Here is a 24,076-nt window from a genome sequence, read left to right as displayed (position 1 = left end):
AAAGACACAGAAAACATTTATGAGGGGCGCCTGGGTGGCTCAGTCGGTTAAGCGTCTGACTTCAGCTCAGGTCATGATCTCACAGTCCGTGAGTTGAGCCCCATGTCGGGCTCTGTGCTGCCAGCTCAGAGCCTGGAGCCTGCTTTGGATTCTGTGTCTCCTTCTCTCTCTGCACCTCCCCTGCTCATGCTCTGTCTCTGTCTCAAAAATAAATAAAAACATTTAAAAAAAGAAAAAGAAAGAAAACATTCATGAGACTCTACTATGAAACTGTAGGGCTTAGATAATGATGAAGAAATGGAGGATGTAATCAGAGATGCTTTCTTAAAATGACTGGGACCTTCAGATGACTTAAAAGAAATCAACTAGACGGAGTATGGTGTGGGGGGTGTAGTTTAATTCATGTGGCACACCATAAACAAGGGTGTTGGACAGGAAGGTAAAGGTAGAAGAGAAGAAGAGCTTCTCTAAGGTGAAGTCAGAGAGTGGGATGACAATTGGAGATGAAACCCTTTAGTGGGAATGACTATTTGGAAGAAACTTTGAAAGACAACATGTCAAATTTTAATTCTGTCAATCAAAAAAAAAAAATGGTGAAAAGTTCTCACCAACAAAGAGTCAAGTCAAAATTGTGGGCATGAAACACTACCAATACTCAGAATGGTTTGGAGCAAGTTGAGAGTGGTATTTGATATCCTTGCAAGGATTGTGGAGTCCACAGGTCAGTAATTATGTAGTGTTTGAGCATATAAACTAAATGTTGAGAATTGGTAATGAATGCATTAATGGTTGAAGTTCAAGGAATAAAAGACACTAGCACTGCCCTTAGTTTTACTTTTTTCTAGGACACTGATCATAGGGAGAAGATTCCATGTGCATCGTATTAACTTTCAGATACATCAGGACATCTAGACAAAAGTTCTGGAGAGAACCGGACTTAAAGAGAAAAGTTTAAAGTTTAAGTATCCAAGAGGGTCATAGGGTCCAGGTGGGTCCACAGAAGAGTGACTGAGAAAGCACATCTGAGAAGACAATGATGTAGGAACAGAGCTTGGAGAGTAGAAAAAGAAATGGCAAAAATTGAAGTCAATTTTTTAATGTTTTAAGAACTGTGTAACAGAAAGTATATTTAGGAGAGAATAAGTGAAGTGTAGAATACTAAGAAATGTGCAAGAAAATGAAGTTGGCCTGTGGGGTCTTTAAATTGAAACAAAATTTCTTTCTTACCGCCCTCCTCCCTTTCTTCCTAGCTTTCTTTTGTCATCTAACAAATAGTGGGGCTAATTTGTGTTTGCTAATTTCTCTTGGCACATAGTTCAATGGCATGCAAACTGTGGACACTCACAGATAATTGAATTAAATGAATGACAGATGGTAATGTTTGCAAATTAACTGAAAACAAAGTCTCAATTCTTGAGTTGGAAATTACACTTTACTTTTGCAAACAAATTAAACTGTAGACTTGCGAGTTTAGATAAAGATATTGAAAGCACATATTTTAGAGCAATGAAAGCAACGTAGTTTTGTCCTGGCTCACATTATCTTTTCAGTGACTTCCATGTATACAAAATAATCAAACTGAGAAATTCCACGGGGGTGGATGGGGGTGGGTGTGGGACAACAGTCAACACAGTGTTGGTTGTCACATAGAACGAGCAGTTGACTGAGTAGCTGAAAGTTTCACTTTTAACCCACTGCTTTGGCATCAACCAGATATAGCCATAAACTGATGGTATTATATTATGTGGCAATATGCATATTCTCTTTTAAAAAATATATTCTAGGTGTCACTGAAATTTATTTCTACACAGCGTTAAATTTAGCAACACTTTCAGGAGTTGATCAAAAGAGAGAAACTGCCAATATAAAACAATTATCAGAATGCACACATGTAAATGCATCATTTACTTGAATAAATTTTGTAATAGTTGTAATAGTTGGAACTTTGAGTCATCCCAGATTTGAGATCAGATGTAGTTCACTGCACCCAAAATACCACAGGTGCTGTGCATATGCTTAGACTCTGGTCCATACGTGAGCCCACAGAAAGGAAATGCAATATGGCTGACATTTACCTACACATGTGTCACGGCTCGCCTCAGAGCCTTCAGGACAAGTTTTCCTAATAGTCCTTCTAGTCCTGGAGAGAGATGTTCTGCTGTTTCTATACTCCGAGTAGGAGCTGTAGAGATGTGAGTACTGTCTGTAATGCTGTTGAGGTTGATAGTTGTTTCTCACAGGGGAGAACCGTGCAAGGTTATAGCTATTGTATTGGGTGCCATAGTTAGGCAGCCTCTCCAATCCGGCGCAAGATTTCCCGTCCCCTAATAAATGTTGACCTGGTGGACAGATACACTTGAAGCTGCCGGGGGTGTTGGAGCACTGATATGCACAAGGCTTAGGCACTTGTTCACATTCATTAATGTCTGCTCGTGTGCCATGATACATAAAAAAGAGAAAAAAAAAAAACACATATACATACACAACACAGGAATAAAGAATCAGTCTCTGAAACAAACTGAAGACATTACGTTACCCTCCAAAGCTACAAATATAGTAATTTCTCAATTGTTGAGAACTTTAGAGAAAGCGTTAATCATTTATTTAGGAATATACAGAAAGGTTCTAAGCCTCTTCCTAAAGATTGCTTCACATATACAGTAGAAACCTAAAGGATCATATGGGAAAATGTGGTCTTTCCAGAAAAACTAGAGTTCAAAGTTAACGCAGATCTTAATTCTGTTGGTGGAGGAAAGGACTCAATCACATTTCTAGTTTGCATTTTGTTGTAACATTCTTTAATCTTTCATACAATTACAAGTTTCAGATGTGGTAGTATTGATATAACTACTAACATTTTTCTTTTGTTTCTTTTGAATCAATAATTATTATTTAATAATCAAGCCAAGCACATTTTTTTAATAAAAATTTAAAAAGGAGATTAAGACAGAATTATTTCTTAATAAGATATAAATTCACAAAGTCCATAAAAAATTTTTAAAAAGTTATTTTTCTTCCTATTCTTGGGTCAACACATAGTAAACCCTCCCAACTTTCCTGTAAATTGGAAAAGCAAATGAAAACCAGAGAACAAAACCAACTTCTTTAATTCATTACCACAGTGGCATGAAAGAAAGTAACACGAATAAGCAGAATAAAAGTAGTATATTTTACTTTAAAAATTATTTTAGTAGGCAAAAGTTAAAATTACCATTTTTAAACTCTTTAAGGGAATGGCCCTACCTTCTTCATTGGTTTATTCCCCAATCCAATGCCTGACATTCGACTTCAGATCAAATTAATGAACAAATAAACATATTTCATTCTGCTAGGTCACTGTTATGACTATCCAAGATGTTAAATTACAATATCTAAACAGAAGACTAAAATGATATGTTATGTACTTCTGCTATTAACAAGCATTTATTTTAAAAACGTTTCTAGTAATTGTATTACTTTCAACATTTGCTCTGTGCAAAGTACTATGCTAGTGACTGCATAAAGACAGGACAAAGTCTTTATGGGAGAATTTGCTATAAATAATTGTTACGTAGACAACCAAGGCAACCAATTTTAAAAGTGTAGTATGGCACACCGGAAGCCAGTAGTTAAAGCCCACACAATTTTTTTGCACTTAAACATTCCAAGAGGAACATAATTTCATAGGTCAGTTTCTTGATTATAAGTACATTAATTAAAAAGAATCATATGGTTACCTTCTTACAGATATCTTCTATTGTCTGTTACCTGCCTTATTTATATTCAATCATAACTAAGATGGAAACAGGCCACTGGGAGAACTGAGTGAGATTCTTAGCATAGGGGCACATAGTAGGCACTAAATATCTGGTAAAGTAATAGTTATCAACTCACTTAAATTGCATATTCACATCTTAATTCCTCATGCCTAAACCTTCATATTGCATTCAAGTACGCTTCATATTCAAATAGAACGTATCTGTGCAAAAAATGTATATAGAGATAACCAATGAGACAATCTTCATGGTGAAGTTGCCGCAGTAACTACAAAGGAACCTCACTCTGATATGTGTAGCATATAGTAAGCACTCTGTAAATGGCCATTATTATCACTTTAAATGTCAGTGTAAATTGCATTCAAAATGGAATCTTTAAGAAGTAATTAAAAATGTTTTTAATTACTTAAACCAACTTACAAATTTTCTAATTGTCCCAAGAAAGCTTTTGAGGGTAGAGAGTGATCCTGATCCAGTCGGTAAGGCTAAGTGATTCTGTTAGCAGCTTTATTACTCAGTAAGAGTTCCTGTTAACTTACCCATACAGGGTCTCCCAACTCCTTGAGACCGGAAACCTCTGGGACACACACAGCGATAGCTGCCTCTTGTATTCTCACATATCTGGTTATATCTGCACTGATGGGTCCCATCTTTACATTCATCAATATCTACAGACACAAGACAATAAAAAGTAATAACATATCCTCTTTCAAAACCTAACGTCATTATATTTGAAATGAACATTCTTTAGAACTATCAAAGGTTGCATTTCTCACCATGTAGCTGAGACCGGGATTCAAGTTCTACTCTGCCCCTTGTTGTTCCTTTTCCTTCTCTTGCTCCCTACTATGGCAAGAATTTTACTTTCAGCTTTTTATCCCTTTTCTCTCTATGTTCTCCACCTTTGACTGTCTTATTGATACTAGTGACTCTAGTAAGCTCATGGATGTAGACTTACAGCAATAGTACTATGTTGTTTCTTATCTACAGACCCACGTTTCTAGCTGCTGGCTGGTCCTCTCCATGTCCATCCTTTACCAGTACTTCAAACTCCACACGTCCTCAGTGTCTTATCATCCCTCTCTTCTTTATAACAGCATTCTTCTTTCCTCAGTCAACCAGACTAATCTATAACTAACTCCCTCAGTTTCCAAGATTGGGTAATTCTACTTCCTTCAGTCAACCCCTTAAATCTCCATTTCCATTTCCACTTAGCTATATTTTTGCTGTAGCTTTGTTTTTTTTAAGTTTATTAATTTATTTTGAGAGAGACAGAGACAGTGTGAGTCAGGGAGGGGCAGAGATAGGGGGAGACAGAGAATCCCAAGCAGGCTCCGCACTGCCAGTGCAGAGCCTGACAAGGGGCTCAAACCCATGAAACCATGAGATCATGACCTGAGCTGAAATCAAGAGCCAGATGCTTATTGACTGAGCCACCTAGGCACCCCTTTGCTGTAGGTTCTTAAATAATCTTCTGATCTTTTGGCTCAGCTCATCTCCGATTACTCTTATACATAATTAGAGTCAATAGTCTTTTTTTATTAATTTTTGAAATGTTTATTTATTTTTGAGAGAGAAACAGAGTGTGAGTTGGGGAGGGGCAGAGAGAGAGGGAGACACAGAATCCAAAGCAGGCTCCAGGCTCTGAGCTGTCAGCACAGAGCCTGATGAGGGGCTCGAACCCACAAACTGTGAGATCATGACCTGAGCTGAAGTTGGACACATAACCGACTGAGCCACCCAGGCACCCCAAGAGTCAATACTCTTAAAAATACTTATAATCACACATAACTGCACATGATGCTCTGAGTTGGCTACTATTCTTAGGAGTTAAAAAATATTTACCTATAGCCATACTGCTGGAAAGTTTGAAATCTGATAGCCCACCCCCACCCCCAGTTTTTTTTTAAGTATACTAAGCCCCCATGTACCTCAACAAGTAACAAGTGGTCAGTATTCCCTCATTTATATCTATACCCTCCTCTCACTGTCATTTTGAGAAAAATCAGGATATATTGTAACTTTTTAAATAAATATTTCAGAGTGAAAACTTTTTTAACAATTCTTTTTATTTATTTTATTTTTAAATGTTTATTTATTTTTGAGAGAGAGAGAGAGATCAAGTGTGAGCGGGTGAGGGGCAGAGAGAGAGAGAGAGAGGGACAGGGGATTCGAAGAGGGTTCTGCACTGACAGTAGAGAACCAGATGTGGGGCTTGACCTCACAAACCATGAGATAATGACCTGGAACCAAAGTCGGATGCTTAACTGACTGAGATATCTGGGTGCCCCTTAACAAGTCTTTTAAAGTCTTTTTTTTTTGCGAGAGAGAGAAAAAAGGGGCAGAAGGCAAGGGAGGGGGAGGGGCAGAAGGCAAGGGAGAGAGAATCTTAAGCAGGCTCCATGCCCAGTGTGGAGCCCCCATGTGGGCTCAGGACTATTAGATCATGACCTGAGTTGAAATCAAGAGTTGGACGCTTAGTCAACTAAGCCGACCAGGTGCCCCTGAACTTTTATTTTATTTTATTTTTTTAAAGTTTTATTTATTTATTTTGAGAGAGAGAGGGGGAGAGAGAGAATCCCAAGCAGGCTCTACACTGTCAGCGCAGAGCCTGACATGGGGCCCAAACCCATGAAACTGTGAGATCATGACCTGAGCTGAAACCAAGAGTCAGATGCTTAACTGACTGAGCCATGAACATTTTTTTAAAGTCTCACTTTTAAAATGAGAAACTTACACTCAAATTTCTTTGCAATCTTAAGACTTGTGCAAAGTCAGATAGGAAGGAAGGATGATTTTTAAACTGTTTACTTTAAGTCCAGCTCTCTCTCCCTCATAAGGGACTGTCTTTCCTTTTTGCACAACCTCCACCTATTACCATTCCATTCAAGGCTCTCTTTAAATGTGATCATTTCCATGACATCTCATATCAGATATGATCACTCTTCCAACTCTTCTTCTACAATTTTATTTGTACCTCTTTTATGGCATTTCATTCCCTCTTGTAGTATTTTTTTTTTTTCTTTTGGTGAGGAAAGTGGAATTGGTCACTCTATTTAAGTAGACTGTAAGGACATGAGAACAGGAACGCAATGTTTCATTTTTGTAAGTGATGCTGCTTATAGTTCTACAAATTAAGGCAGAAAGAATAGAGAACATAATTTATTTTATTGTCTAGTCATTGACTTGACACTGAAGAATATTCAGTTCTAAGATAAAATGTTTTGAACTTTTAACAAATCTGTATAAGCTTTTCTTAACCACCTGTGAAATTCTAAACATATATACTAAATTTCATAGTAGACATGTGAGATAATATGAATTTATGTGGCTATTAAACTGTGTAAGCCAAATGTGTAATTGATGGGAGCTCAAAATGGTAATGAGTCTCCACGGGGAGCTTCTGTTTCTTGGTATAGTTATGAGCCTGGGACCCCAGAGCTCAACCATACTAGAAGTTGAGAGTAAAAAATCTGTGAGAAAAAGTGAGCATGAGCAAGGGAGGGGCAGCAAGAGAGGGACAGAGAGGATCCCAAGCAGGCTCCACTCTGTCAGCAAAGAACCTGAAGCGGGGCTTGAACTCACGAATTGTGAGATCATGACATATCATGGCCTGAGCCTAAACCAAGAGTCAGACGCTTAACCAACTGAGCCACCGAGGCACCCCTACTTAATCATTAGTTAAAAAACGGATGCCTTATTTGGCTGGTCAGTGGCAAACATATCTCAGTCATCGAAACAGCCATACACTCACCAATGCAGGTTCCATTTTCTGCCTTGGTCATTCCGTTTGGACAAAGATCAATGCACTTATAGCCCCCACGGGTGTTCTTGCAGTGTTGATCTGGTCTGCATACATTTTGTCTGCATTCATTCACATCTTGATAAAAGAACAAAGGTAATGAAGATTGAGAAATTCCTTTTCCACAGAAATCATACCTTTGGATTTTAAGGCGAAAGATGTTGATTACATAATCACTGTGTAAGATTAAAGTGTTTAAATCCATGAAGGTAAATAACACTATTTTAAAACAGAATGATTAAAAAAAATTAATTCACATAGCTAGTAGCCATACCAACGAGTTCCTCCTTTTAGAAAAACAAACAAATAAATATCTTTATGTATGTAACCATAAATATTATGCTTCTGTGAAAAAAATTAGTAAACACAATAGGGAACTGTTAAAAAATGGTTATGTAGCTAGAAAATGAAACCTGTAAAAAATAGCATTTGCTTTCATTTTGATTATGCATGCGTTGCGTACCTGATGGATGGAGGTATCTTACGTATGAATTCAGCCCAGGACACAGCAAAGGGATTAGATCAAATATCTTTAGAAATTACAAAGATGTCATTGCTTTGAATTTAAAGCCCTTTTCTTACCTATACATTTTCTGCCTTTGAGCTGATACCCAGGTTCACATCCACAGTGAAAACTTCCAATGGCATTGAAACAGCGGTGGTGACAGGGGCTGGATTCTTGACATTCATTAATATCTGTTAAATAAAACAAAACTTTCATTATATGCTATTAGGAAACTTGGGTTAATTTATTTCAAATGTTAAACATTTTAATGATATCATTATCATGTTTAAGATCTTCCCTGAAACGAATCCAATACAATTGCTCTCAAATCTAATACAATTGCTCTCATATGATCTGCTAGATAGATAATTGACGGGATTAACTGCTGGAGAACATATCTCTCAATACTCCTCAAAGGTAGACATTTGCTAGTGACTCCAAACTATGTGGATGCAACACTTCCTTACTTTATTTTACCAGATGGCTCCCATTTCTGTTTCTAGGAATGTTGCTGACAGACTAGAACACTGAAGATGGGGGGGGGGTGGTGGTGGAAAAGTCAAAGTCTTCTGCAGTATCTTTTGCAATTGACTTTCCTTCCCCAGTTTTGCTGCTGTCAGCCTGATGCAGGTCTTTACCACTAAAAGCAGCAACTTTGGCATTTGTCAGTGTCCACAGTCATCACCAAATTAATCTTCCCAAATGCCATCTGGGGCATAGTAGAATAAAAAAAAAAAAATGTGCAGGCACAAATCCCCCAAATTTGTGTGCATTTGCCACTTTTATGTACCTTCTCCCCTCTCCTTCCTTCTAGTCCCAGAGGAAAAGAGACCTCTTCTCCCATGTAAGAAAAGTTTCTCTGCTTGAGTGTTCGAGCTCTGAGGCCATCTCCTCCGTCCTCACCAAGATAAGGATTGTGGTCCATCCATCATTCCCTCCTTGTGTGCATTTTTAAAGTTCTTCCTCCTTACTGTCATCTTTCCCATACCCCTATGGACATAACCCAGTCTCTCCTACCATAATCCCTCTCTCAGGTCTGTCCGCATCTCAATTTCTTTCTACTTCTCTGTTGTTCTATTCCAAACCCTTCAAAGGAACAATCACCATACTTAGGCTTTTCATATCCCCACCTTACATTCCCAAACTCAAGATTGCCTATGTTTTATTGTGTACTTGTCTTCCATTTGAACTCTTTTATTTATATTTTTTATTTTGAAATTTCTTCTTAAAGTTTTTAAGTTTTAGTTACTTAACATATTGTGTAATATTAGTTTCAGGTGTATGAGCTCTTTTAATCTTTCAAAATCTGCATGTTACTATAAACACACAAAGTGATCATATACTTTAAAAATGCTTTCTTAGTGTAGTTTTTTTCTTCTTTTTTCTGCTTGGCTTCCTTTATCCTTTTTTACCTTCCTTGCCTACCAAAGTCAACCTGCATTAACAATCTAGTATAAATAATAACATGTCTCTTGTACATACAAATGCATATCTCTATCTAAAAATATAAAAAATCCATTTCCTTTATCTTTGGTTATTGCTTTGTTTCTACACAAGTTATGTGTAGTTTTCTACATCTTGGTGTTTTCACTCGACAATACCTCATGAAAATTCCTCTAAGCCTAATAGTTGAACTGCATTCCACTCTATAATGGCCGTACAATGGTTCCTGGTATGGACATACCATAATTCAATCACTTTTGTAGTATTGTTAGGCATTCAGTTTTGTATCCGCTATTTCTGTCTCTATGAAAAGACCCTGACAGCAGCTTTATTCATAATTGTTAAATCTTGGAAGCACCAGGATGTCCTTCAGTAGCTGAATGGATAAATAAACTATAGTACATTAATAAAATGGAATATTATTCAACACTAAAAAGAAAAGAACTATCAACTCATGAAAAGACATAAAGAAAACTAAAATGCATATTATTAAGTGAAAAAGGTTAATTTGGAAAGGCTATATGCTATGTGATTCCAACCATATGATATTCTGGAAAACATAATACTGTGGAGATAATAAAAAGATCAGTGGCTTGCCAGAGGCTTGGGGGGAAGTGAGGGATGAATAGGCAAAGCATTGAGGATTTTTAGGGCAGACAAACTATTCCTTATGATACTATGAGATAGGATACATGTTATTATTTGTCAAAATTCATAGAGTATACAACACCAAGAGTGAAATCTAATGTAAATAAAGAACTTTGGGTCATAATGATGTGTTGATGTGGGTTCATCCTTGGTAAAAATTTTGCTACTCTAGGGCAGGATGTTGATAGTGGGGGGTGCTATGCATGAGTTGGGGTGGGGAGTATATGCGAAATCTACCTTACACTCCATTTTTCTGTAAATCTAAAACTTCTCTAAAAAATAAAGTCTATTAAAAACATCCTGCAATAAATATCTGATAGTCTTATGTGGTGGGGTCTTATGAAATAGAGCCTCTTAGATCATGCTATATAATCTCTTCTCTCAAATATAATAGGCAAATGTTATTATTTAAAACTATTGTGCTACAAATATTTAAAATAGCCATGGAATATTACATCTAAAATCTTATCAAGAAGCACAATCTATAAAGCAGAGTATCCTTTAAATGATTCAAAAGGCAGAGAGTCTTAATTCTTAGTATAATGAAGATAAAGCAAGGGATTCCATTGTTATACCTTGGCAACTCAGCCCATCAGAAGTTCTTCGAAAGCCAATTCCACAACGGACCACACAGCGATAGGATCCAATGGTATTGTCACAGTCCTGACCAGCATGGCAGGCATGTCCACCTAAAGCACACTCATCGATATCTGCAATGAAGTGAGTCATTCAACTAAGATGAGTTGAAGAAAACCAACCCAAAAGCCTATATAAAATGGGGTTAAGAAAAGCCATAAATGATACTTGAAAATGTACAAGAGCAAGAATGCTGAATAACTTGGTTGAGTCCTTTCAGGTGGATTAAATTAATGATGAGTTCATAGGAGTTTAGTGTGATATCTGTGCAGACTAACCCATCTATTAGACCACTGACAAATTAGGTGGCTTTAAAAACATTACTTCTCCTTTCTGACATTTCAGTTTTCTCATTTATAAAATGAGGATAATATCTGTCTCTCAGTGTTGCTTTGAAAATTAAAGGAAATAATGTATATAGGTACTCAATCCACACCGGACGTTTCCATAAAAGTTATTTTTATCCCATCCTGCACCCTTTCTCTCTGTCTCTTTGGCATTTAGAAGGGCATCTCCTTGGACACAAAGGGAGTAATCCTTTTCTCTTTTCATCATTTAACATTTTATTTATAAATAAGCTTCTTATACAATTCTAACTTTGAAGTATATTTAGAGTCTGATAGAAAAGTATTTTCTGGGGTGAGGGGATGGGCAAAATGGGTGAAGGGAGTGGGAGACACAGGCTTTCAGTTACGGGATAAGTCATGGGACTAAAAGGCACAGCATGAGAAACACAATCGATGATATTGTAATAGTGATGCACTGGGACATATGCTAGCTGTACTTGTGGTGAACAAAGCACAGTGTATAAATTTGTCAAATCGCTAAGTTATATACCTGTAGATAATGTAACATTGTGTGTCAACAATACTGAAAAACAAAGTTTTTTTTTTTCAACGTTCTTAACGTGCTACTAGGATTGTGCAATTTGCTTAAATTCCTTATGTAACTTCCTTATTTCTTAGTTTCGTCATTGTAAAATGAGTATCTCCACAAGGTGTTGTGGGGATTAAGTGAGTCACTACCGGCTTCCCTGCTTGTACAGTGCCCCACATGAAGGCAGTGTGTGAGGAGTATTCTGTCTGTTCCTCTCTCAACCTGAGAGAAGATCTTCTGTGTTTATTGCCAACATGGAGGAGGAAAGAGTAGGAAAGAACACTGGCCTACCACACTTTTCCTAGGTCAGAGCTCTCTGTGACCATTGCTTGGCTGTATCTATTAGACTTAGCTTTTTGAATACCTTGACAAGTCCTTCCGTCGGCAGCTATGGTGAGGCCTTTTGAGCAGGAGCAATGATAGGTTCCCATGGTGTTGTGGCAGATATGGGAGCAGGGGTTCCCGGCCGCACATTCATCTTCATCTGAAACAAGGAACAGAAAGGCCCGATTGGTCTGTAAACCCCCTACTTACTAGAAGTTAGTAAAGTCCATGAAGGTAGTTTGTAAAATAGTTGCTTACAGAGCACAGTGAGTTGAATCAAACCTAACAGAAAATGCTCTAGGTGCCGTAGAATAGAAGCACGAAATAAATTAATTTTGGGTCCCCAGATAATCTTTGATAGTGAAGATGTTTAGATTAATTCTAAAACAACAGGGATGATAGCTAAGATATAATGACCATATCCTGGGATCTAAATGCTTTTTTACCTACCTTAACGCATTCCTCACAACATGCCTAGGAGACATGCTTTTATTACTATCCTCATTTTGCAGGATAAAATTGAGGAACAAAGAGGTTAAATAAATTGCCCAAGGTCACACAGGTCATTATTGGCAGAGCTGAAATTTGAACCTGGACAGTATAGTTTCTAAAGACCACTTATCTACCACGATACTACATTAAATTGCCTACCAGTGAAAGAAAGGCACTGTGTATGCAAACTTGAGCTCCTCCAGCTGTTTCCTTAGCTATTTAGTTATCTGTGGCTCTCTTGTACTGGCACTTGGATGATATGGGGCTGGCTTAGTCATTAGTCCTCGGCCCACAGTCCTGCCCTTATCCTCTGAGCAATTCTAGGGTTAGGTGGCTTAGAGTTGGATTATTATTATGTTTCACATCCATGGCCATCAAATGACAAGAGTCCAGTGTTTTGTTCCCATGCTCACTTCATCTCTGTACTTGATCACGATCCCTGACACACTTGATTGTGGTCAGATTGAAAGAGTACAGGCTTTGCAGCTGCCTTAAATTCCAATCTAGCTCTGACACTTGATAGCTGAGTGGTCTTAGGCACCCCCACTTCTTTCCATCTCGATTTCCTCACTTGTAAAATGGAACACTTGTAAGACTGTTGTGAAAATTACATATCTAGCAAAATGGCAATAAATGTCCATTAAACAGATTCCATTACTAATATTTTTTATAAAAACAAAAATTCATTATTCCTGTTCTTACCAGCACAAAAGGGTCCAACTGAGTCTAAGGCAAACCCAGATGGGCACTGATTACTGCGATCTCCTATCACAGAGAGAAAAGGAAAATTAATTGGCTTGTTAGAATGTCAGTACCTTGTTTCTTTCCGGTACAATCTTCCCTGGGAAGATATGCCAAAGATGGAACACATTGTGCAACAAATGCAATAGGTGAAAACAAGCAGGAATGGAAGACTTTTCCTGTTCCCAACTGAGAACTAAATGAATCACAGTCCAGAGATGATTGGCAAGCATCCATTGGAAATAGATTTTCTGTTTAAATTTATTTACATTAATCAAAAGAAAATGAAGCCAAACCATTCTGTGCTCATGCAAAAGGATCCAGAATCAATGTGTACATAAGGTATAACCATAGACAAAGTCCTATTTATTCTTCTAGCCTTTACTTATGCTGCCTGTTCTAGAAGCAGGAACACTATTTTCAAGCCACTTAAAAATAACTTATGCTAGTGACAACCAGAAACTCCAATGAAGAACTCCTCTCCTTTTGTAGATCTCTTTCATTTGCAGTGTAAAGCATCTGGGTCAGAGTCCCCTATGCGTGACCAATTGTTTCCCATGCAGTCAAAGCAAGGGGAGACAGGCATATTATGATAGAAACAAACATAGTAACAAGAACAAATAAGCTAGTTAGGGAATCTTTCCTTAGAAAGTAACTCTGCCTTCACTGGTTTAAGCAATTTAGCAAATATTTTTCAAACATTATTGACATAAAGAAACTTAAAACACCTTTCGAGTTACCAAAGTATTCCTTTTTTTTATTCTTTATGTTATAAAGTATGCTGTTTTGAATTATATTAGTTAAGATTTCCTTTAGACAGAGTGGGGGGCAATACAAAATATTTGTGTTATTGCAATGTATAATAATTACAGAAACTTTGAAAAGTATAGATTTCCCTGTAAATTTGTCACTTGAAACAAACTGCTGCCAACATTTTGATGTTTTTTCTTCTACAAGTATACACTTCAAAAAGTCAGGATCTTGCACTCTAGAGATTAATAATTGTCAAAGTTTATTGATCATAAAATAGAGCTTATTAAAAATATAGATCCTTGGTCCTATCCCAGTCAGCCTAGGAATCTCTGTTTTCAATCAGTATAAAAGTTTCCTTATAATCACTGTGGTGTGGGCAACCCAGGTTTAGATCATATTGTATGCTGCTTTTCAATTATTATTAGGCCATGCATACTCTTCTTTGTTTTATTGTCAATCCCCAAAACAGTAGGTGGTACACAGAAAGCACTGAACAAGTATTTTGAATAAATGAGCTAATATTCCTTTAAAATTATTTTAATGACTGAGAGTTTATCATATAGCTGTGCCATCATTTACATATTTACCTCTTGCTTCCAGGATATTTATTATTGGCCATTTCTGTGATTTTCTTAGGGCAGACCCCCAGAATGAGATAACTACAAAGATCTGAATGTTTGAAAGGTTACTGATACATACTGCTTTCCAGAAACATCACATGAATTAACAACCACTGATGGCAGTATGTACAAGGGTGTTCATTTCCCCATACCTCTCTGATACTGAGTGGTTATCATATTTTTAAATCTCTGACAATGATAATTGGAAAATGGTACCTCATTGTTTTAGGTTATATTTCTTTGCTTATTAGTGAGGTTAGACAGTTTTTCACATTCATTTTGTCATTATTATTTCTTCCTTTGTGAATTTGCTGTTCATAGCTTTTATGTATTTTTTGTTGGGGTGTTGCTTTCTTTTAATTGATTTTTTAACAATGCTTTTAATTTTTTTTAATTTTAATTTTTAAAAATTTTTTAAAGGTTTATCATTTTTTTTTTTGAGAGAGACAGAGACAGCACAAGTGGGGAAGGGGCAGAGAGAGAGGAAGAGAGAATCCCAAGCAGGCTCCATGCTGCCAGTGTAGAACCTGGCATGGGGCTCAAACTCACGAAACTGTGAGATCACGACCTGAGCCAAAACCAAGAGTTGGACACTTAACTGACTGAGCCACCCAGGCGCTGCTATTTTTATTTATTTTTTTAAGCCAGCTCTATGCCCACATGGGGCTTGAACTCACGACCCTGAGATCAAGAGTCGCATGCTCTACCCATTGAGTCAGCCAGGCACCCCTTCTTACTGATTTTTAAGAGCCTTGTATAAGATTAATCATAGTTATCTATAATACACAATGCAAATATTCTTTCTTGATATATATTTCACCTTCTCAATTTTGTTTTTTTCTCCCATGAAGAAGTGTTTAAAAATTTACTTGTAGTTAAACTGATCTTTCCTTTATTTTTTCTGATGCCTTTTGCTAATGAATTTGTAAAATATAAATATATTTTATAATTATATTTTAAAAACAAATTTTTTATTTTAAAGATATAACAATTTTTTAAAATGTATTGATTTATATTTGTGAGTTGACTTGACCAGCAGTTTCCAAATACTGATGTGCAGACCAGATACATTAGAATCATTTAATGCTGCGTTAAAAATACAGACTTCCAGGCCCTACCTTAGACTAGCTAAGCCAAAGTCTCTGTGCCTTGAGATCTGAACTTTCATGAAGCTCTCTAGGTAATTCTAACTGCATTGTAGCTAGAGCTCTTGTCTAGACCCAATATAGAAGAGCAAGAACTTGGTGGTTAAGCAACCAAGAATGCAAGCTTGCCCCCTGGTGGTCACTTATAAAGAAATTGCAAGCGCATAATTCTTGTATTTCACAGGAACCTCAACAAATGTGCACAGATACCAGATGTAATTCATAGACTCAGAGTAGCTAAGAATAGTAAGGGGTTATAAATGTCCTATAGTGTGTCTTCTCCAATTGTGGAATCCAGATCCCCCAACTACAATGTTATAGATACCACAAAGACCTTCAAGCAGTTCAGGCTTAGAGAATTTACATGATTGGGCAACAAATGTACACGACTTTAAAAAATCATTTTAATTCCCTTTGTCCTGGATGGTGTAAGTTCATTTTTAACGAAAGTCTTACATCAAGTTGTCTTCTTTTAATTATACTAAGTACTGGAAAAAGTAAAAACAGAGATTAGACTTGAAAAGTGGGCATTGAGGAAAAGAAACAGAAATCTTCATTCCAATGGCTCTTTTCTTTTGTCTCTGTGACCTGAACATGCACAACCATAGTAAAATGAGGTGGTGATGGCGACATGTGGGTGGTGTGGAGCTCCACTCGCTATAAGGCTCATGAATCTATGATTATCTCAAAAAATGTGAACATGTTCCCCTAGATTACTATGATCTCAAATTCAATGACAGTTCTGATAGCTGTTAATGAAGAAAATAGTCATATGCACAAGTGGTGAAAGCAAGAGTAAATTGCAAAAAATGAATTTTTAGTGTATGGAGCATGATAAGACAAAATGATGCTACTTAAAATCTAATTGGATCTACTTAAGAAAGCCAGTACATATGAATTATATTAAGCCATATGAATTATATTAAGTGTACTCATAGGAGCCTAAAGTTCAAAGTTAAAGCCATTCAAACACTTAGTGTCCATAATAAAACCACATGCAAGTTATCTCTTAGCATCAAAGCTTCATGGAACACAGAATGCTGATTGTTTGGGTGTCTCTTATAACTAAACAGGGATCTCAGGGTAAAGACACATCAAAGAACTACACAGCATAGCGAGACCACTGAGACCAAGGGTTGTAGAATTATGCTTAGAAAATGAAAAGCAGTTGAAACATTATAATGTCCAGGAATAAGAAATGACAGTTGGAATCCTGATTATTGCTGCACAATTTTTAAAAACTGCTTTTAAAATATGGAAACTTTTTCTTATTAGTTTAGGTTGACATACACTTTTTAAAAAAATTTAAATCCAAGTTAGTTAACATATAGTGTAATAATGATTTCAGGAATAGAATTTACTGATTCATCACTTACACACAACACCCAGTGCTCATCCCAACAAGTGTCCTCCTTAATGACCATCACCCATTTAGCGCATCCCCTCACCCAACACCCCACCAGTAACCCTCAGTTTGTTCTCTGTATTTAAGATTCTCTTATGGTTTGTCTCCCTCTCTGTTTTTATCTTATTTTTGCTTCCCTTCTCCTGTGTTCATCTGTTTTGTTTCTTAAATTCCACATCTAAGATCATATGATATTTGTCTTTTTCTGACTGATTTTGCTTAGCATAATACACTCTAGTTCTATCCACATTGTTGCAAATGGCAAGATTTCATTCTTTTTAATCCCCAAGTAATATTCCATTGTGTGTGTGTATGTATGTATCTGTGTGTGTGTGTGTGTGTGTGTGTGTGTGTATGTATATCATACCACATATTCTATATCCATTCATCAGTTTATGGACATTTGGGCTCATTCCACTTTGGCTATGGTAGGTCAACATACACTTTTACATTGTTTCAGCAATTAAAAAAATTCCTTGACAAATACAAGAGTCAGAATAAGAACAATGGCCTGGAGCACCCAAAGAAAACCTCATTCTGCCAGAGGATATATTTTTAAACCTTTCTGCAGATTAGTAATCCAAATTAGAACTCCAGTGGGATTGGCTTTAAAATGGCTTTACCTACCACAAAACATAGACGACATACATGAAAATCTTCTATCACTAGGTTTGGTCTGTGCCCTAATATCTTTATTGTGAATGGCATCGATGCAATTCTTTTACCCTTTTTTAAGTTATTAAATACATTTTTTTCCTAAGATTTTTAAAAAGTAATCTCTATACCCAACGTGGGGCTCAAACTCACAACCCCAAGATCAAGAGCTACAGGCTATACCTATGGAGCCAGCCAGTTGCCCCCATTTTATTCTTTTAGAAAGGACTGGATGGAAAAATGATCTTTGACCAAGGTACCTTTGGAAATTGAAGCATGGATTTTAAAACCCAGTGTCTCTTCTAATTGGTTGTAGTCAGATTCTACAGAGGAAGCGTGAAGTGTTTCTACCAAGAAAGGCATTCTTCCCTGTGCCTCATCATAGAAAACAGTGTGGTTCCATGTATATGGGACGCTGATGCCATCAATGGTGAACAGCCGGGTTGAGTAGGCATACAGCTGCCCAGGACCTGTCTGAATGTAGTCCTCTGTGTAATCCTAAGGAAGACAGTATAGATTTGATGATCAGATTTTTTTTTCTTGAGGGTATTAGGAGATGCACAATTAGAAAAATAAAGGCTAAGAGGCTAAAAATATAGCTTGAACAGCATGATTTGAGCTGCATGGGTCAATTTATATGATCTTTTAAAAATAAATGCAGTACGGTACTATAAGTGTATTTTCTCTTCCTTGCAATTTAATAACATTTTCTGTTCTCTAGCTTACTTTATTGTAAGAATACAGTATATAATACATATAACACAAAAAAATATGTGTAATTGGTTATGATATGGGTGAGGCTTCTAGTCAACAGTAGGCTATTAGTAGTTAAGTTTTTAGAGTCAAAAGTCATACGTGATTTTTGACTGTCCAGGGAGTTGGCACCCTATATACCCCCATGTTGTTCAAGGGTCAACTGTAGCTCTAAATAAAATACTACTTGTACAGTCATGTTCAGGAAACCAGTAAGACTGTGTAAAGACTTATTCCTAAAGATTTTTATACAAAGACAAACTAGCCATTTTTAACCTTAGTGGTTTAGATATTTATTCCCTATAGCAAACAAGGGAAACTACATATGGTATCCATGTTTTTTTTTTTCTATAGATCTTTGATTCCTAATCTTACCATTACTCCAATAAACAGTGAAGAGAGGTTATCCTGACATTTTTACCTTTACAGTGACTTCAGCAGGTGACTGAAGCTGCAGGACATAACCGCTCACAAAAATATCTAGGAGCAAAGCACCATCAGAATCCAAACCCCGGGCAATATGAGTCATCCGCAAGATTTCTCCTGGGAATTACAATTCATTCATTTTAACAGCAAAAAATATATGGTTTGTGTAAGCACACAGCAGACTTACCTTAAGTGTCAGTTCAGCTATGTTATTTTAGTTCAAACTTCATAAACAAAGGCAATAAAAGATTAAATTAGCACTCAGTCCCCGAATTAAAGATTTAGGGTAATTGAATGGTATGTTCTAAAATTTCTTTTTCTGTGGCAAAAACGAGGTGTATGATTATGCAAAGGATTCCATGCTTTAAACTCACAAGCAATAGCAAGGCAATTCTACAAAAATGGATGGTCTAAGAGAAGGGACAGACAGCTTCACCAGGTAGATTGGCAATAACCACATAGGGCTTTGTTTTTTACGATGCTTCAAGAAACAGCAGAGGGGCATCTTAGTAAGTGGATGGCCATGAAAAACCCTCATGGGCTTCTGGGCTGCATAAAGCCCCTTCCTCAGTCTTTCTTCCTTAAAGAGCACTGCCACTGCGGCTGTTCACCTTTGAAAAGATTTGTAATGGAGGTCTATAAAAATCTGTATGTACTTGGAAAGGGCCATGAATAGCTAATACATATTCATTAAGACTAAGGGTAAAGAGAAAAACCCTTAGCTTTGCTTATTTTTACTTCCGTCTTTTTTATAAAAAGATCTCTGTAAGGTGTCCTGATTGAATCTCAGGTTCATAGACAAAAGTCTTTATTTAACAGCAAGGACTCATTTTCCTGCTCTGGTTTGGCCTTTAAAACCCTCTCTGAGGATTTAAAGAGAAAAAATAGAGAAACGATGAGAAAACACTTTTGGGGTATAAAAAATCACGATATTGTCTGAAAACATATGGCCTCTTACAGAGCCATGTCAGTAAAAGTTTACAGGGAAATATGAAATTGCTTTTATATCATTTATGATAAGACTGCATCAAAAACTTTAAAATTATTCTCTGGGGGAATATATAAGTGTATTTTTCTTAACCAGCAACTTTTAGGCAATCCTGTTTTTTATAGTTAAATATTAGACTTAAATATTAAGTTTAGTTGGCACTAACCAGTTGCAAATTCCACCTGGGTTTCTCTCTTGAAGACTGCATTGGTGAGGGTGAAGCCATTGACTGCTTCTCCTATCTCCTTGGCTGTTGTCCAATAAATGGGATTTAGAATAGAAACTATTTTTCTCATTGCTGGACCTAAAGAAAAAAGGATAAATAAGGTAACAGAGAAAAATATTTACAGAGCCGGTTATTCGTAAGGATGAATCCTAAATAATCTCGAATAACAACAAAATAAGTATCAGTATCTCACATGTCTTTAAGAGTTTACCATCGAGCTAAGCGCTATCATACAGATCATGTAATAGTAGCATCCTCTAGAAATTTCAAGCAGAAATCAGAAGATGAAGAATAATATATGAATTTTAAAGAAAGAGGCTATTGGCAACTTTTATTAGCAAAGAGACTTACCAAGACTGCGAGGTACATTGGTAATTTTGGCATGTATTACTCTAGTATCAGAGGTAGGATTATCTGTTACTGTGGCGTTAAGGAAAGCAATTCCAAATTCAACATCATTAATATTTCCAATAACACTTCCTCTGGCTCGCTGGGGCCCACCTATTGGGGAAAGAAAAAACATTCTTGGAGAAGGAAACAATTTCATCAACGTTACATGGGAGAAAAGAAGGCCAGTATTCAAAGATGCTATAAATCTTCTCACAAACATTTAAAATATCATATGACATCTGAATTTAAGAGTGAAATAAATAAGCTTTCAGAACATTCTACTTTCATGTAACACTCATCATCCCACATAAATCTAGGGTGCTTCCAATCTGTGTATATCATGGCACTATTTCACAATCCAAAGAATACAATCAGCACCCAGTCCCAAAGCCAAAATAAAGAACGTGTCTGTTGATCGTAATAAAATGATGATAATAAGGAGAGTTTATCGAGCCTGTCATGCACTATACTAAGCACTTCATAAGTGTTAACTCTTTTAATCCTGTCAGAAATCCTATAAAGTCATTTTGAATGGTCATAGTTGGCAGACTAGAAAATAAAGGTCAGAGACATAAATAGTAGAATGAAGATCTGAACACAGATGTGCTTGGCATCAAAACTCATGTTCTTTTATCTACTGCCTCCTTTGTGAGAACACAGAAGGAAAGAAAGGATCACTTCAAAACAGCTCCTGAGCTTGTTACAGGTCACTGTCGACACAGGTGTGGCGTATCTAACAGGTATTGTTCAGTTTTGGGTTTCAGACGGAAAGCTTACCAATTAAATAAAACAGTTATATTTTCCTATACAGGAAAATAGTTAACTTGAGAAAAATTTGAGACGGGTATTTTACTTAACAGTATTACAAAATTCATACGTACACAATTTGGTTGAAAACAATCATACATTTTTTTCCCCCAATCACATATGTTTTAAAAAGCATCTCTACGGTAATTTTATGCCTTCTTCCAATTGTTCAACAAAATTATTAGTTACTGACACTAGAATAGGTGGTTAATGAATGCTTTTTAAATGAACTGCACGCTTTGGCAAGAGAAGGAAACACAATGGGAAGAAGCTGATAGTGAAATTCATAAATATTCATTATTTGATGAGAGAGAAAGGGAGCAGAGAGAGAATCTCAAGCAGGCTCTGCACTGTCAGCATAGAGCCCAATGTGGGACTTGATCCCATAAACTGTGAGACCATGACCTGAGTGAAATCAAGAGTTGGATACTTAACCCACTGAGCCACTTACTCTAATGTATTTTTTAAAAACTCACTGTTTCAGATACCATTATATATTATATACCAGGGAGAAGTACAATTGTATTCATTCTCAGAAAAATCAGTAAATATAGTATTTCACCAATTTAATTTGTATTACTTTGATTATTCATGAGAGAATACACTTTTTTCATGTTGGTTCAGCCTTCATGTTCTGGACTACATTTACTTGTTCATCAAGTGTTGAAGATACAATAATAAGAAAGAAAAAAAAAAAAAAAGACCCAGGCCTACCTTCATAGACCTTATATCTGAAAGGAGAGAGACATTAATTAGAATTTCACAAATAAATGTAAAAATTGAAATGTACTAATGTGTAAGTATCTACTGCCTAGGGAAGTCTGAGAAGAAAGTAAAAACATAGTGGAGTCTGAGGAAAGTTTAGGTCTTAACTAAACCAGAGAAGGCAGGACAAGGGCCTTCTGGGTAGAGGAAATACCATGTGTCACCCTTTTGAGAGGTGGTGGCTTGCCATATCTGAGAAACCAGAAGGAGCAAAGGACAGAGAGCGATGGGAGAATTCATGGAAACCTTGGTGTAAGATGGTGCAGGAAAGCAGATAAGGACATAGTAGGACTTTTTGGTTCTTATCTTTAGTCCTAAGCAGGAGGAGAGACGGGTAGAAGGATTACTCATTCACTTAGTTCTCTGGGCCATTTAACCTGGGTCGTTTGACCATTTTGACCTTGGTTCTCTAGCCTCCAGAGGAGCTTGAGTCCCAGCACCAACAGACATTCAGTTCTGGGTACCTAATTGGGATCTTTGGAACTCTCTGCCAGAGTCTGTAATCCAAATTGTCTGCTTAATTTGGACTTCTGCTACTGGGGCCCTTGTATCCAAGATGGAATACTACCCCTTAGATGAATAATACCCCTTGACTGTGAGTTGTAACAAGGCTCAGGAGCTACAAAATGCCCCAGTTAAAGCTAGAACTATCACCATGCCTACATGCTAGAGCCTCAACATCCTTGGTAATAAGTTGATTATGTTGAGAAGACATGTTGAACAGTTGACCAATAAACACTTGTCCTTTTAGCTTGTCTAGATCCTATAAACCTCCTCACGTAACTCCTCTTTCTCACTCTGCCAAATGAGCCTTCTTGATTTTCAAGGACATTTTCTTTCCTTTTTTAAATTTATTTGAGAGACAGAGAGAGAAAGAGAATATCTTAAGCAGGCTCCACACTCAGCATGGAGTCCAATGTGGGGCTCAATCCCATGACCCTGGGATCATGACCTGAGTCAAAATCAAGAGTCAGACACTCAACTGACTGAGTCACCCAGGCGCCCGGGGACATTTTATCTCTAAAGCAACCTTCAAGCTTTGGAAAGTTCAGTGGTATCTTCCCCCTTCAACAATGTGAAACTGTTCTTTTGGATCTTCTTATAGACTTTAGAAAGTCTATCCTCTGACACAAGCAACGTTAATATTATCCACCATTTCTTGGGACTCCAGCAAAGTCTTTCTAAGGTCCATTGGTTCTAGAATTCTGGCTTTGTTCCTTCTGAATTTTTACATCACTTACAAATCCAGCCATGTTGTATGACTTGGGTTATTGTAATTGAACTTCCCCTATCTTTTATCTACAACTGAACTGGCCCCTATGTGACTTTCCAGATTCATGTTCTCCATATTTCCATCCATGAAAGAATAGCCTCTAATTGTGTGTTTCTGTTAAACATTCAGTTTCTTTCCAACTCTCACTTTTCAGTTTGAAATCTCAGCCCTTGCTTTCCCCACTCTTCTAAACTCTTTTGTCCTTCAAGCCTAGGACTACTATTTATGGTTTTGCAGGCCATATTCTTTTACAGAGGGGCCTGGAAGGGGGCAAGGAGAAGCTAAAATCCAGCCACAAGCTTTGGTGCAGACCAACTTGAAGGGAAAATGTACATTTTTCCTAATTCTCCCTCCCAGAGTTGGCACTGTTTTATAATTTGTAGGCTCAGAGTGGTATCCTTTTTTTAATCTGCAGAAAGGCTGTAAATAAGCAAGCAATGGTTCCACCAAAGTCTAACTTAGTTGCTTACCTGGACATGTTTGCATATTGCATCTGGATACCTGTGTAGTGTCTCCTGGACAGGGGCGACCACCTTTAGATGGCACTGGATTGTTGCACAGCCGCTTTCGAGTCTTTTCACCTCCTCCACAAGAGGCAGAGCACTGGCCCCAACTATGCCAGCTTCCCCAACCTCCATCCACTGTGAAC

The 24,076-nt window shown here is 37.1% G+C and overlaps 1 protein-coding gene across 4 annotated transcripts in view; it reads right to left on the bottom strand.

Annotated features, from left to right (window-relative positions):
* The window catches only part of HMCN1 (hemicentin 1), a 495,740-nt gene that overhangs the window by 11,636 nt on the left and 460,028 nt on the right, over positions 1 to 24,076 (bottom strand). For 3 of the 4 annotated variants that reach the window (XM_053909192.1, XM_019426820.2, XM_019426843.2), the window contains 12 exons: positions 23,898 to 24,068; positions 20,544 to 20,693; positions 20,133 to 20,270; positions 18,974 to 19,095; positions 18,060 to 18,297; positions 13,184 to 13,246; positions 12,030 to 12,149; positions 10,729 to 10,863; positions 8,140 to 8,253; positions 7,510 to 7,635; positions 4,295 to 4,423; positions 2,076 to 2,426 (listed from right to left, as the gene is read on the bottom strand). In XM_053909192.1, coding sequence (XP_053765167.1) covers positions 2,076 to 2,426; positions 4,295 to 4,423; positions 7,510 to 7,635; positions 8,140 to 8,253; positions 10,729 to 10,863; positions 12,030 to 12,149; positions 13,184 to 13,246; positions 18,060 to 18,297; positions 18,974 to 19,095; positions 20,133 to 20,270; positions 20,544 to 20,693; positions 23,898 to 24,068 — 1,857 coding nt within the window. The remainder of the gene's footprint in view (positions 1 to 2,075; positions 2,427 to 4,294; positions 4,424 to 7,509; positions 7,636 to 8,139; positions 8,254 to 10,728; positions 10,864 to 12,029; positions 12,150 to 13,183; positions 13,247 to 18,059; positions 18,298 to 18,973; positions 19,096 to 20,132; positions 20,271 to 20,543; positions 20,694 to 23,897; positions 24,069 to 24,076) is intronic. The other variant, XM_019426835.2, reaches the window with a different exon arrangement.

This window comes from Panthera pardus, unplaced genomic scaffold (assembly GCF_024362965.1).
Source record: "Panthera pardus isolate Hobbes unplaced genomic scaffold, ASM2436296v1 HiC_scaffold_21, whole genome shotgun sequence".
Lineage (NCBI taxonomy): Eukaryota > Metazoa > Chordata > Mammalia > Carnivora > Felidae > Panthera > Panthera pardus.
Note: the sequence above shows the minus strand (reverse complement) of the source record. Positions and strands in the feature narration are given on the sequence as shown.